Source organism: Schistocerca cancellata, unplaced genomic scaffold (assembly GCF_023864275.1).
Source record: "Schistocerca cancellata isolate TAMUIC-IGC-003103 unplaced genomic scaffold, iqSchCanc2.1 HiC_scaffold_1106, whole genome shotgun sequence".
In the NCBI taxonomy this organism is placed as follows: domain Eukaryota; kingdom Metazoa; phylum Arthropoda; class Insecta; order Orthoptera; family Acrididae; genus Schistocerca; species Schistocerca cancellata.
Window position 1 is genome coordinate 9,762,691 of NW_026047105.1, and position 16,074 is coordinate 9,778,764.

Sequence of the window (16,074 nt, forward strand, 5' to 3'; positions counted from 1 at the left end):
ACTCACAACGTCAAAAGATCGTAGGCATACCCATCGCCCCTAGTCAAAATTTACTTTTCAGCTAAGTTGCACCTGATGATGCGTCCTGAAGGTGAACAATCGGTAGTGTTTTAACAAACGACAATCTTACTAGTTTTAAGCCGAGTTCTTCCTAACAACATTGGATTAGCGACGCTCACGACTTCCAACATGAACTGAACGAGCGGTGGAAGTCGTTCCATGCAAATCGATATAGCAACTAGAACATACAACGTGTAATAAGACACAGTGAGACAAAAATGACAAAGGAGCAGAAGAACCTGTTCATGTTGCTCGCTTTCCTTATGTGAGCGGCGCCAGCAACCGCCACGGCAAGGTGCTGCGCCGCGGAGAAATTAAACCAACAATCCAGAGGGGCCGGAAGAACCGAAATATGTAGAGGCTTACGAAATATTCGGGAGACGCTCTCCATACTGCAGGAGTCTACGAACGTGATGTGAATGCGGCGAAGTCTACTTTGATGAAACGGAGAGACTGATTATTAGCAGTCGCATGTCGGAGCGTAATCGCTACGTGCGACTGGGGCAACACATCAAATCAGCTATAGCGGGACATCACAAGGGCGTTGGCCGACTTACTAATTTTAAAGAACCTCTTGTGCTCACTCGGTAGCCATGGATGCAGCAGCGAAAAAAAAAGAGGTGCCGCCACTACTTGGCTGTCAGTGAGCCCAGTCAGTCGGACCGCAGGTGTTGCTCGCCAGTGAGCAGCTCCACATTACTCGTGTTCAATGGTATAAACGTGTTGATAATCGGGGAGCTGCCGTGCTTGGAGTTGTAAAACCACAGCAGACTTCCGTAGACTACCACAAATAAGCATAAACTACACGCCTGGAAATGGAAAAAATAACACATTGACACCGGTGTGTCAGACCACCATACTTGCTCCGGACACTGCGAGAGGGCTGTACAAGCAATGATCACACGCACGGCACAGCGGACACACCAGGAACCGCGGTGTTGGCCGTCGAATGGCGCTAGCTGCGCAGCATTTGTGCACTGCCGCCGTCAGTGTCAGCCTGTTTGCCGTGGCATACGGAGCTCCATCGCAGTCCTTAACACTGGTAGCATGCCGCGACAGTGTGGACGTGAACCGTATGTGCAGTTGACGGACTTTGAGCGAGGGCGTATAGTGGGCATGCGGGAGGCCGGGTGGACGTACCGCCGAATTGCTCAACACGTGGGGCGTGAGGTCTCCACAGTACATCGATGTTGTCGCCAGAGGTCGGCGGAAGGTGCACGTGCCCGTCGACATGGGACCGGACCGCAGCGACGCACGGATGCACGCCAAGACCGTAGGATCCTACGCAGTGCCGTAGGGGACCGCACCGCCACTTCCCAGCAAATTAGGGACACTGTTGCTCCTGGGGTATCGGCGAGGACCATTCGCAACCGTCTCCATGAAGCTGGGCTACGGTCCCGCACACTGTTAGGCCGTCTTCCGCTCACGCCCCAACATCGTGCAGCCCGCCTCCAGTGGTGTCGCGACAGGCGTGAATGGAGGGACGAATGGAGACGTGTCGTCTTCAGCGATGAGAGTCGCTTCTGCCTTGGTGCCAGTGATGGTCGTATGCGTGTTGGCGCCGTGCAGGTGAGCGCCACAATCAGGACTGCATACGACCGAGGCACACAGGGCCAACACCCGGCATCATGGTGTGGAGCGATCTCCTACACTGGCCGTACACCACTGGTGATCGTCGAGGGGACACTGAATAGTGCACGGTACATCCAAACCGTCATCGAACCCATCGTTCTACCATTCCTAGACCGGCAAGGGAACTTGCTGTTCCAACAGGACAATGCACGTCCGCATGTATCCCGTGCCACCCAACGTGCTCTAGAAGGTGTAAGTCAGCTACCCTGGCCAGCAAGATCTCCGGATCTGTCCCCCATTGAGCATGTTTGGGACTGGATGAAGCGTCGTCTCACGCGGTCTGCACGTCCAGCACGAACGCTGGTCCAACTGAGGCGCCAGGTGGAAATGGCATGGCAAGCCGTTCCACAGGACTACATCCAGCATCTCTACGATCGTCTCCATGGGAGAATAGCAGCCTGCATTGCTGCGAAAGGTGGATATACACTGTACTAGTGCCGACATTGTGCATGCTCTGTTGCCTGTGTCTATGTGCCTGTTGTTCTGTCAGTGTGATCATGTGATGTATCTGACCCCAGGAATGTGCCAATAAAGTTTCCCCTTCCTGGGACAATGAATTCACGGTGTTCTTATTTCAATTTCCAGGAGTGTATGATAGTTTTCCTAGTAGCTTTGGTCGGTTAACGTCGTTCCCGTGTTACTTGTACGTTGGTTGTGTTGCATACTATACGGCGTTACCTAATAACGATCTCATTCTTTACGTTCAAATGGCTCAAATGCCTCTGAGATCTTTGTGACTTAACATCTGCGGTCATCGGTCCCCTAGAACTTAGAATTACTTAAACCTAACCTAGGGACATCACATAAATCCGTGCCCGAGTCAGAATTCGAACCAGCGACCGTAGCCGTAGCACGGTTCCAGACTGAATTGCCTAGAACCACTCGGTCACATCGGCCGGCCTTCTTTACGTATGTCATCACTGTCTTACTTGATTCCCCTAGAAACCGGAAGCGGTGAACCGTTTAGAAACTTAGTGAGGATATATAAAGGTTCTGGTAACCTACGGAATAGTTTAGTTCTATATAATTATCGGCCTGTCTGTTACTTAAGAATAAACAGATACTTACAGCAATAATAAGGGGAAACTCTTGCCTTTGTTCATGCTGAAGGATGTTCTACTGAGTACAACGTAAAAATATATCTTTTGCTTTTGCCTTAGAAGTAATTGTTTGGTTAGATAAATGCACAGAATGTACGTGATCAGCAAATTTTTATTAATATAGGAAGCAATATACAGGGTGGTCCATTGATTGTGACCGGTCCAAATATCTCACGAAATAAGCGTCAAACGAAAAAACTACAAAGAACAAAACTCGTCTTACTTGAAGGGGGAAACCAGATGGTGCTATGTTTGGCCTGCTAGATGGCACTGCCATAGGTCAAAGTGATGTCAACTGCGTTTCTTTTTTTCTTAATAGGAAGCCCCCTTTCTTTATTACCATTCTCCACAACGACGTTTTTGAGATTCCAGATTCTCGCGCAATTTGTATGCTACTTGTTGGGTTGTTTTGAGGGAAGAGACCAAACAGCGAGGTCATTGGTCTCATCAGATTAGGGAAGGAAGGGGAAGGAAGTCGGCCATGCCCTTTGCAAGGAACCATCCCGACATTTGCCTGGAGCGGTTTAGGGATATCACGGAAAACCTGAATCAGGATGGCCGGACGCGGGTTTGAACCGTCGTTCTCCCGAATGCGAGTCCAGTGTGCTAACCACTGCGCCACCTCGCTCGGTGTCTGCTACTGATGTGCGGCTTAGCCGCGACAGCCGCTAAAACACCTACTTGGGCATCATCATTTGTTGCAGGTCGTGGTTGACGTTTGACATGTGGCTGAACACTTCCTGTTTCCTTAAATAACGTAACTATCCGGCTAACGGTGCGGACACTTGGACGATGTCGTCCAGGATACCGAGCAGCAGACGTAGCACACGCCTGTTGGGCATTTTGATCATAATATCCTTACATCAACACGATATAGACCTTATCCGCAATTTTTTTTCCTTTATTGAATTTCAATTCCCCCCGAAGGGGGCGGGGTGGCAGCAGCTTAGTATGCCGCTCTTCAGTCTACAGACTTTGTTAGAAAGATGAAGAGAATAAATAATAAAAACAGGCGATAAAATCGCAGACTTGAAGAGTAACGTGGCGGAAAGAAATCGTGGTACTTAAAACTAAGAACAGAGGGATGATGACGCTAAGGAAATACATACAAAGCAGACAGGTAAAACAATAGACATACTATTACAAAAACACGGCGACAGTCTGGTTTCTGTTCGCAAAAGACATAAAATTCACATCCAACGACAGCATGGTTTCTGTTCACAAAACGAGAAAGACGAACAACACTTAACAGTCACTGGAACACTGCACTAAAAAGTTGGCAAATGTGACATACCACAGCCGAGAGCAGGTGGGGGGAAACTGGACGGATGATGGGAAAATAAAAAAAAGGGGGGAGAGCCGGGAAAGGAGCTGATGGAGGATGAGGACCCATAAGAGGGGTGGGGGGCGCTGGGGAGACGCGACAGTGAGTGGGGTAGGCAGAGGAGGGGAATACAAAAGGACTCGGGGGGGGGGGAGAAGGGAGGTAGGGATAGGTTTAGTGGGAAGAAAACAGGATGGAAGGGGGGAAGAGGAAGCCCAGGGAAAGGACAGAGGAAAGGAGGGGGAGTGAGGATCAGAGTTGATAGGAGGGATAAACGGAGGGAGAGAGGGCATCACCCGGGAGAGGCAGTTGATGGAAGCCACCTTGGGAAAGGAGATGTAGGGTGTAGAGATGGAGGGTAGGGGGGACACACTGGTGAAGACGTGGCAGGGGGCGGGGATGTGTGAGGAGAGGAGCAACCAGGCGGTGAGGGGGTTCAAGACGGCGGTAGGTGTAGAGGATGCGGATATGTTCGAGGAATAGGAGCAGATGGGAGAAAGGAATGAGATCATAGAGGATCCGCCTGGGGGACGGGAGGCGTATACGGAAGGCGAGGCGGAGTGCATGCGCTCAAGGATCTGGAGGGACTTATAGGATATGGGGGGTATCCACAATTGGTAAACGGTCCATTTTGTCACGGGTAATGTATCACGAAGCAAATACTGTCCGCACTGGCGGAATGTTACGTGATACCACGTTCTTTATGTTTGTGACTATTACAGTGCCATCTACTACAAAAAAAAAAAACGTGGTCCAACTAAATCATTCATATTTATTTGCGTACTACACGAATGTGTGGTAAAAATGGGGGTTCCTATTTAAAAAAACGCTGTTGTAATCCGTTTGACCTATGGCAGCGCCATCTAGCGTGCCAACCATAGCGCCATAGCGCCCTCTTCAAGCTAGACGAGTTTCGTTCTCTGTAGTTTTTTCGTATGATTCTTATTTCGTGAGATATTTGACCCGGTCACTATCAATAGATCACTCTGTATATTCAGGGACGATATAAAATACGCAACGAACCAACAATGAATAATGTGTAGTTCTAATAATGTGCCAAACAAACAACCAGACAAATAAAAACCAAAGGGAATACGTCGGCTCCCATTTTATTTATAATGCATTTATTTATGTTGATTTCCCCACGAATTCTACGACCACAACCGGCAACCACCCCATTTACTTCGCCATTTATGTAGTGCGTCAGAACTAACGAACCGTAGATTTGGCAGAGCGCAACTCGAGCCGTGTGTCGTCAACGCCTCGGTGTAGAGACACATAACTGAGGGAACAAGCTGCCGATTCGCTGTTGCTACTTTCAACCTGGCAGAATATCACGGGTAACATCCCACCATAGAGTCAAGATCTTGATACCGTATTCTCCAGTGGCATCTCAGAATGTGACGTCGCTATCCACCTGACAATCTAAATAAGACAGATGGTTCAAATGGCTCTGAGCACTATGCGACTTAACTTCTGAGGTCGTCAGTCGCCTAGAACTTAGAACTAATTAAACCTGACTAACCTAAGGACATCACACACATCCATGCCCGAGGCAGGATTCGAACCTGCGACCGTAGCGGTCGCTCAGCTCCAGACTGTAGCGCCTAGAACCGCACGACCACTCGGCCGGCTCTAAATAAGACAGAATATAGGCGAAGACCATCACTGGATTCCAAGCTTCGACAGAAAACTGACTTGTAATGGAAATAATGGACACCTCCTTATCAGCTACTAACAGGCAACACCTTGGATGTACATCCTTTTACCATTATGGTCACCTATAAATCCCTAACCGGCCTCATGTTCAGCTACGTCAAGGGTACCTGGTTCTTCGTTCCGCAAAATTTTACGTCCCTTGAAATCCTGCAAAATCATACACTCCAATTCGTCTTCCGCCTCGTCCTACCTTCCCAAACGTACATCCTACACGAACTCATCCGCTCCCCACAGCTTCTTCTTCCTTAGACCACCTACGGATCCTGTGTCATAATCCCAAAACCCACTCCTGGCCCCAAATGTTCCACTCACTAATCATCAATCCAGTTACGTTGCTGCGCTGCTGCGTCCGTATTTCATCCTCCATGCATCTTGACGCCTTCAACCAGCTCCCACTCTCGAACCATGAAATCTGTCCCCAGATACTCCAATTTTTTTGCTCATAGTTAGAACACAAAACCTTACACAATTCTCCAATTTTTGATCGCCTCCCTCATTCTACTTTGTCGGATCTTAATCACTATCTGCGGTGCCACATGGCCCCATAGTCATACTCAACATTCCACATCCCTCACGACCATTCATAGCCATTACACCATTGCACCGTTCGCGCTATCATCAGGCGAGTTATCTCAACTGCAATACCAAATCATCGATGCAGTTTTTAAAAAGTCATCAATATTGCCCTCCAACGTGATTGTTAAAATAATGTCATTTATTGTCATCCATTTTTGTGCACTAATCGTAATTACTGCTCACCAAAAAGTTTTTTTAACAAAATTATCACTTGTTATAATCTCCATTTACGTATCTTAAGATGTCTTTCCAAATTGTGTAACCTTTGACAGATGCAGAGTTTGTCTGAAGCCATCCCGCCCCTACGTGAGGAATGTAAATAACAATAAATAAAGAAGAGTGAAGCATTTAGTTGTCGTATATATGACAGCTGTGAACACGGTTGAGACTTCAGCATATTAATGTTCCATAATAACCACGCCTAAGCCCCAAAATTATTATACTGAAACCTACACTAGCTGTAGAAGCCTAAGAAGTTATACAGGGTGAGTCTGGAGAAAAAACACATCTTTCTGTTCAGTGGGTAACACTGTCAGTGTCTCTGAACATAAAAGTCAAATCAACATATGCCCTGTTCTTAGCAGTTTCCTAGAAAACTAATGAAAACAGTGGGGAACAAGAGACATACAAATTACAGTAAATTTAACAATGTTATTTAATGTTTAGTTTAATTGTGTAAGTGTCCTCATAAAATATGTTGGAAAAGTCCACTGTCAACCGCAGTGCACTATGTAACTCTTGTAGGAAACTGCTGTGTTGCTGATGTGAGCTCATTCGTACGGTCCTTTTCTTGAGCACACGCAAGTAATATACGAGAGAATTTCCTCCTCTGTGTTCACTCTGTGCTTGTAGACTTTGCTCGTAGGCAAAACTCACAACTTATAACCTAATGGAACAAGGTCGGGTGACCTCGGCAGCCTACACAGGGGCAAACCAACGCACTGGGTGGATTTCAGTGTGGTAGTTCGGTACTGTGTCACTAATTCCACCATCCGCGCACTGAAGTGCGCACTGAAATGGTCAATAAAGACAGCACTAGGAGCCTAATGTCACTTTAGTTGTACACTACTGGCTATTAAAGTTGCTACACCAGTCTACAGACGCGAAATTTAACCGACAGGAAGAAGATGCTGTGATATGCGATTGATTAGCTTTTCAGAGCATTCACACAAGGTTGGCGCCAGTGGTGACATCTACAACGTGCTGACACGAGGAAAGTTGCCAATCGATTTCTCATACACAACCAACAGTTGACCGGCGATGCCTGGTGAAACGTTGGTGTGATGCCTCGTGTAAGGAGGAGAAATGCATACCATCATGTTTCCGACTCGGATAAAGGTCGGATTGTCGCATATCGTGATTGCGATTTATCATATCGCGACATTGCTGCTCGCTTTGGTCGAGATCCAATGACTGTTAGCAGAATATGGAATCGGTGAGTTCAGGAGGGTAATACGGAATGCCGTGTTGGATCTCAGACGAGATGACAAGCATTTTATCCGCGAGGTTGTAACGGATCGTGAAGCCACGTCTCGATCCCTAGTCAACAGATGGGGACGTCTGCAAGACAACAACCATCTGCACGAACAGTTCGACGACGTTTGCATCAGCATGGACTATCAGCTCGGAGACCATGGCTGCGGTTACCCTCGACGCTGCATCACAGACAGGAGCGCCTGCGATGATGTACTAAAAGACGAACCTGGGTGCACCAATGGCCAAACGTCATTTTTTCTGATGAATCCAGGTTCTGTTAACAGCATCATGATGGTCGCATCCTTGTTTGGCGACATCGCGGTGAACACACATTGGAAGCGTGTATTCATCATCGCCACACTGGCGCATCACCCTGCGTGATGGTGTGGGGTGCCATTGGTTAGTCGTCTCGGTCACCTCTTGTTCGCATTGACGGAACTTTGAACAGTGGACGGTACATTTGGGGTTTTTTTACAACCCGTGGCTCAACCCTTCAATCGATCCCTGCGAAACCCAACATTTGAGTAGGATAATGCGCGACCGAATGTTGCAGGACTGTACGGTCCTTTCTGGATACAGAAAGTGTTCGACTGCTGCCCTAGCCAGCATATTCTTCAGATCATTCACCAACTGGAAACGTCTGGTCAATGATGGCCGAGCAACTGGCTCGAACACAATACGTCAATCACTACTCTTGATGAACTGTGGTATCCTGTTGAAGCTACATGAGCAGCTGTACCTGTACACGCCACCCAAGCTCTCTCTGACTCAATATACAGGCGTCTCAAGGCCGTTATTATGGCCAGGGGTGGTTGTTTTGGATACTGATTTCTCAGGGTCTATGCACCCAAATTGCGTGAAAATGTAGTTCCATGTCAGTTCTAGTTTAATATACAGGGTGATTCAAAAGTAATACCACAACTTTAAAAATGTGTATTTAATGAAAGAAACATAATATAACCGTCTGTTATACATCATTACAAAGAGTATTTAAAAAGGTTTTTATTTCACTCAAAAACAAGTTCAGAGATGTTCAATATGGCCCCCTCCAGACACTCGAGCAATATCAACCCGATACTCCATCTCGTTCCACACTCTCTGTAGCATATCAGGCGTAACAGTTTGGATAGCTGCTGTTATTTCTCGTTTCAAATCATCAATGATGGCTGGGAGAGGTGGCCTAAACACCATATCCTTAACATACCCCCATAAGAAAAAATCGCAGGTGGTAAGATCAGGGCTTCTTGGAGGCCAGTGATGAAGTGCTCTCTCACGGGCTGCCTGGCGGCCGATCCATCGCCTCGGATAGTTGACGTTCAGGTTTCATAACTAACCAACCTTTTTCGTAGGACTCTCCATACAGTTGATTGTGGAATTGGCAGCTCTCTGCTAGCTCTGCGAGTCGATTTTCCTGGGCTGCGAACAAATGCTTGCTGGATGCGTGCTACATTTTCATCACTCGTTGTCGGCCGTCCAGAACTTTTCCCTTTGCACAAACACCCATTCTCTGTAAACTGTTTATACCAACGTTTAATACACCACCTATCAGGAGGTTTAACACCATACTTCGTTCGAAATGCACGCTGAACAACTGTCGTCGATTCACTTCTGCCGTACTCAATAACACAAAAAGCTTTCTGTTGAGCGGTCGCCATCTTAGCATCAACTGACGCTGACGCCTAGTCAACAGCGCCTCAAGCGAACAAATGTACAACTAAATGAAACTTTATAGCTCCCTTAATTCGCCGACAGATAGTGCTTAGCTCTGCCTTTTGTCGTTGCAGAGTTTTAAATTCCTAAAGTTGTGGTATTCTTTTTGAATCACCCTGTATTAGTCCAATGAATACCATTTCATCATTGGCGTTTCTTCTTCGTGTGGCAATTTTAATGGCCAATAGTGTATTTGTATGAGAGTACTGGTGAAGAAATGCATGGGACTGACACCCCTGTATCTCGGATACGGTTAACGAAAGGGCATATGTGCGTTTGAACTCTTTTGATCAGAATCACTCCGCAAAACATGAACCTTTCCTGGTGACTCTCCTTGTACTAGTATGTTTCTTTTATGCAGTGAAGAATCTTAGAACATGAAGGAGAGAGAGAGAGAGTATGTATTTGTGTCTGCTGGTCGGTAGGTTACGTGGATCCGGCACCGCGACATCCACCTGCTGACCGTGGGCCGGTACACGTACACGAGCGACCAGCGCTTCCAGTCGCTGCACTCTCCGCAGACGGAAGACTGGATGCTGCAGATCCGCTACCCGCAGCGCAGGGACTCCGGCGTGTACGAGTGTCAGGTCAGCACGACGCCGCCCATCGGACACTCCATGTACCTCTCCGTCGTGGGTGAGTAGCACCGCGCTGCGCTGTGGCCAAGTTAACAGCTACTCTCTCTGTACCCCACACGGGGAGTGGGTGACCTCGAACGCCCAGAACCTGGCTAAAATGTGCTTCTTTGTATTCAACCCGCTCGCCCCAGAAGAACTGGTACGAGTCATCCGTACTCAACACTGCGCGTCTTACCATCATAGCTATTTCATGACCTTTTCATGATCTAAGACAGAAACTTTAATAATGCGAACACACAAAATAGTAATATAATAGCAACGAAACGATGCTATTATCACAAATGCGAAGTCTCCTACCTTCCCTTTTCACGACTTGACCGCTAAATCGACTTCAATGAAATTTTGCATGGAAATAGCTTGAACCCTGAAGAGGAACTTTTTATTTGGATCGTTAGTAACGGAACAGTACCCGTACATATCGCTGACGCCAACAATGCACAGTGGGGCCCACAACGATTGTCGCTTATGGCAAACAGTATCACCAACTAATGTGTACTAGTTCGTGTTCAGTTCACTTTAAGTGAATTTCATCTTGAAGAAAGACAAATTCTCAGTGAAGATCATACAGGTAAAACCTTAATTTACGATGATTTGTTTCGGTAAATAGAGTTACCATCACCTGATTTGAGAGTAGTGTACAGAAATTGTAAAGCATGTTATATTATGTAAAGTAGTGCACTATGTCATAAATATAAAACATAAAGTAAATTATTATTACACATCTGTCAGTAATTGTTATTAGAAGTGCCCAATTAAAGCCACAAATGTACTTAACTGGATAGCTGACGTAAGATACATTGAAATGTAAAAGTAAAAATCACTATTTAAAATATGTTCAGCTAAGTGCATCTGCCCCGTATAACAAATCTTTATCACGGGGAATGTTATTATTTTGGTTCTGAGATATTAATGTTCCGCTTTGTAAGAGTTTCTGTGATTCCACATTCATACGTAGACTGCAGGCTACATACAGTGCTGGAAACCTAACAGGCTTTTTTGTGTGGATAACCTCCTGTAACACATTCACCACCCCAAGAATGTAACAAAGATAATAACGTTGAATTTCCTTAATGACGGAAGACTCCTTCGTCATCTATATAATGAGCTACGTACGACGCTCTGTGTAATCTAGTTCTTACTAGGTTCGTGCGGTGAAAGAATATTGTGAATAAATAGTAACGTGCGATTATTTTGCCTTCCATCAGACGTTGTATATAGACAGGATGTTGAATGACGACTTAGGCTGCAGTGTTAACGACATGCTGGTTCTTTGGACGAAGCAGTTTCCTTCTACATGATTACATAAGCTCTTTCTGTGTCTCGAAAATATTTTAGCTTTTACCTGGTACAGAAAGTTTCGTAATTATATACCAGTTACCCCTTTTATTTAAATTGCTTATTTATATTTTCGATTTAATTACTCTGTAATTTTAAAGACACGTTGTATCTTTTAGGCGAACTGTCTTACCTCTGTGTTGTTATGTATTCTGTTGCTGTGGCAGAAAATATTTTACGGACTACCTGCTACAACAGCTTTATAGCTGTATACCAGTTATAACAGTCTTTTTAAAATTACGTATTTATATTTGCGGTTGGTAATGACTTCCTCGTTTGAGTCTAGAAAATATATTTGCTTCTACTGTTAAATAATTTTATAACTGTGTACCGGTAACCACAATTATCTTAGAATGATATAGTTGACAAAGGCATAAATACACGAGCGAAATGTAGCGGCACTAACGTCAACATGCTCTCTAGCACCTTCCGCCACGTGTCAGTTTAGCGATGGTCTTGTAGTAGCGATGTACTCTGTGATTTGCAGTATGGAATGGATACATTTGGCAAAACATATATTGCAAATAGTACCTTTAACTATGACATGTCAGTGCATCTTATGTAACTATCCAGCTTAGTAAGATATGGAGTCCATTAATAACTCTATCTGAGCACTTGTATTAACCTTTACAGTGGCATTTGTAATAATAATGCGCTCGGTTTATTACATTTATGACAGTGTATTCTGTGTGTCATACTCAGATATGCATTACACTTTACGAACAGTATTCACAGATCAGACAATGGTAACTCTGTTCACCATAACCAGTCATAGTTAAAAAAAAAAGGTCTGCGATTTTTGTTGGGAAGTTATCTTCCTTCAAATAGAATATTCACAAATCACCCCTTATCTTAAATTAAAAGTTCCTTTGTGAAATACCAGTGCAGGCATCAACTGTAATGGACAGTTATTATTGCGAACATTATTACAACGGCTGACACAGACAATAGTATAGTAATATTGACAATGGTGAAGGACAACTTGAATATTCATTCAATACAGAACAAGATCTTGGACTTGACAACATGACGATTTGTGTAACAGAAGATCATGCCATTTTTAGTTCAATTTCGATACTGCATAGTCCAAACCACTAGATAGTCAGGAAGCTTTAATAGGTATTGTTAGCAATGATTTACTGTTACAGATATTTGAAAAATTGAAAACTCGTATCTGGAAACTAAAGAGTCTAATAAAGATATAAGTTAAAAATTCCAAAATATCGCCAGGAAAGCAATAATTTCCAAAAGAAAATGAAGGCTGCTGGCCTAAAATTGTGTAATGAAGTTGATAATGTGCGAATAGCTCTTACTAATACAGTTAGTCAGGAGAATGATGGATTCCAAATAGAAGCTTACAAGAAACATAATGGAATCAAATCTGAAATTCAAGACACGAAAACGCAGATTTCCGAACGAGATCTAGGAAGCACCGTGACTAATACAGGAGGTATTGAGACACTAGAAGTGATTAGTGACTACGTAATTATCTCATGCAGTGATTGTACTGAATCTGAGGTATGACACGGGACTGGATTTACTGAGGTGGTTTTAGAATCATTTAAAGTGAATAAACGTTAGGAGGAATTGCTGAAAACTTCGTGAAAACTGTGGCATGTGATAAGTTGGTTTTTGTGTTTGAATCATATGAAGATACGTTAGTGTTGGATACTTTGAAATTATTGTCATAAAATTCAGCTTAACTGACGGATGCACGTGATCGAATTCTGCAAAAAAAAAAAAAAAAACTTTTTGATCGAATAGGAAACAACATTGACCTCTCTGAAATTGTGTTAACGAGGTTACAAAGTTTTAATCTGTCAATTCCATTACGAGGTGATGTAATTGGATGTATGAATGTAGAGCTATACTTTTCACTGTGCAAACGCTGGAAAGTTTTTATTTGAAACTACACATTAACAGAATATGTGCAAAAAGGTGTAGAACCCCAACGGATTTAAATCGTACGAGAAAAGAACCGAAAATCGTATTGTACGAGAGACCATGTAGTGCTGCTGGCTGTTTAAGTGTTTCAGTCATAAAAAAGGTGATATTTTAAAATACAATGAATTTTAACTAACGGACAATAGTAGGTAATTGAAGTGACTGTTTATGCAACTGTAATAGTTTTCTAATAAGGACTTGCGGGTACTGAAATGTTGCTGTAACATTTCTACATGCAGTGTACTTTTGCAAGACGTTACAATACGAGTGACGCACGTAGCTAGTGTGTTATTTACGTGCAGGCAGACAGGAATGTGTGTCAAAGCGTGTGCAGTGCGACAAAGTTTTGTTGCCAACGCTGCCGTAAAACTAATTTCTGTGCTTTCATGTTGGCGAGCCATGCAGTGGAAAGGTGCTGGGATGACGCGCAGAACTATGAGGAACTGACGTCACTGGACGACCGAGTGGCTACGTCTGTCAACACGCCGTGATGTGTGATGACGCAGCGACGTAGGAGAATTTTTCTATTACAGTTATTACAAATTAATCTTCAGTTCCTGTGGCGTAGATCCCACAGCCATTTACTTTGAGCTGGTGCATAGCTGCTTGTGAATTACAACCCAACGTACAGAATAGTGTTAAATAAGCCGAATACCCTCTAAAACGTTAACGACAGTTGAATGTGATTGTTAGTCCCAAGCGGCGACGATGTCAGCTCCATGTTCGTACAACTTGTGTAACATCGCGTGCAGCTTAAACGTGTAGGTAGGGGATTAAAAACACAGTACCTAATGAGGCCATTAACACCAGTTCTGTGAAGTGCAATGATTATCTTCGTCTCGTTCAGCACAAAATGATGAAATTTTCCTTAAGATATAGCTCGAAGGACTTTCATGCTAAGGTATGAGCAAAGTTGCCAATATTAGTGAACGAGCAGATTGTTCACTGTGTGCCAAGGAGTTAATTTCTTTAATTTCATGACACTTCCAGCTGGAGGTATGCCTTTATCTATGACACTAACGTGCTACTATGGGCAATAATATGCACATTTCTAGGGCATAATTTCTTGGTAGATGTCACAGTACCCTAATTAACAATTATTCATCTTTATATTTACTTATTTACAAGAATGCTTTGCTTTTAAATTTAGAGTATACAGAGACTCTACACTTATTCAGTTTTAATACTCAATTCTGACATATACTCAATTCTGACATCTGTTTACTGGACTCATTTTATATGTACATAGTCTCATTTATGTAAACAGTTGAATCTGTGGTCAACTGCGAACTTAAATGGACCCATATAACTCTTATTCTAAAAATAATTTATTCTCATAATTCTAGTGCCATCTATGATAATAACTAATGCTACAGCAATCTATAACTGAGTCGATCCTAACCAATTATTCAATGATATGAAAAATAAGTATAATTAATATTCACATTGTCGATACCACGACACTTGTTCATGCACTTTGATTTTTAGCTATAATAATGATTAATTAAGAGTAAAAACCACATGGTATTTACTAACTAAAACATGTTTCTTATTATTTCTTTACATTTTGGTCTTTCTGTATCTTTCTTAAATTTTATCTTAAATTTTATGTCCCCACTAAATTTAGAATATAAAACTTTTTATTTGGCAGGAGAATATAGGAGAACACTACATTTACATGATTTTTTTTGGGGGGGGGGGTGAATTTACATATATGAATTAACTGTGTTTCATATTTGTGGAGTTAATAATCTAGGTAGATAGAGAACAAGTTTCATCATAATTATGATTATTGCTCAGTAAAGGTAGGCATCACAGTTGACATAAATGATATCAAATCATCTTAGATATAGTGCTGCCTATATCATTAGTGAAGAATTATTTATCTGAATAAACATAAAATGTGCTAAAAATTATTAACCATATTGCTCAATATACAAGTAGTACAATATATAGCTCCCTTGATATGATGATGCGTAGGTGCATGCCCTCAGAACATGCCAGTCAACAGCAACACTGTGCATGACTAGTTACTGTGCATTGATGAAGTAAGGGGTGAAGGGGGTTTGTGGCGGCGCAGTTCACAAGCTATGCTTACTCAGGGTGACAAGCACATGAGGGCAGCTGACGTTACTGCACATGCCTAGCTTACTTTCTGACATTCGCTCGTCGTAACAAAACTGCAGATAAGTGGGTGCAATTCCAGATAACAGCCAGTACTCACATATTTGAATGTCATGACGTATTGCTATATTCTTTCCTTAGCTGAACAACCAATTTTTTAGTCTTGCACAGATATTCAGTTTTCAGAGTATGGGTGTGGGATTTTACTGCAGAGTGGGACACACCAATGTGCACATTTGACTAAAGCCCCGTTTTCAAATTCATCATCAATTCTGCATTGAACCGTCCAGTGTCAAACATCAGAGCAGTTACATTTCCTGTATACTGGTATGTAAACGTCAGTACCTGACTTTTACCAAGTACGTTGTATCATAGGCTTATACTGCGTAGCAGATGTTGAATCTATAGCACAGAGTGAAATACGATAATTAATTGA

General features: G+C 43.5%; 1 protein-coding gene across 1 annotated transcript in view; it reads left to right on the forward strand.

The window, feature by feature from the left end:
* LOC126156206 (zwei Ig domain protein zig-8-like) overlaps positions 1-16,074 on the forward strand; it is a 476,222-nt gene that overhangs the window by 316,992 nt on the left and 143,156 nt on the right. The window contains exon 3 of the mRNA XM_049916292.1: positions 10,023-10,233. Within this exon, the coding sequence (XP_049772249.1) occupies positions 10,023-10,233 (211 nt within the window). The remainder of the gene's footprint in view (positions 1-10,022; positions 10,234-16,074) is intronic.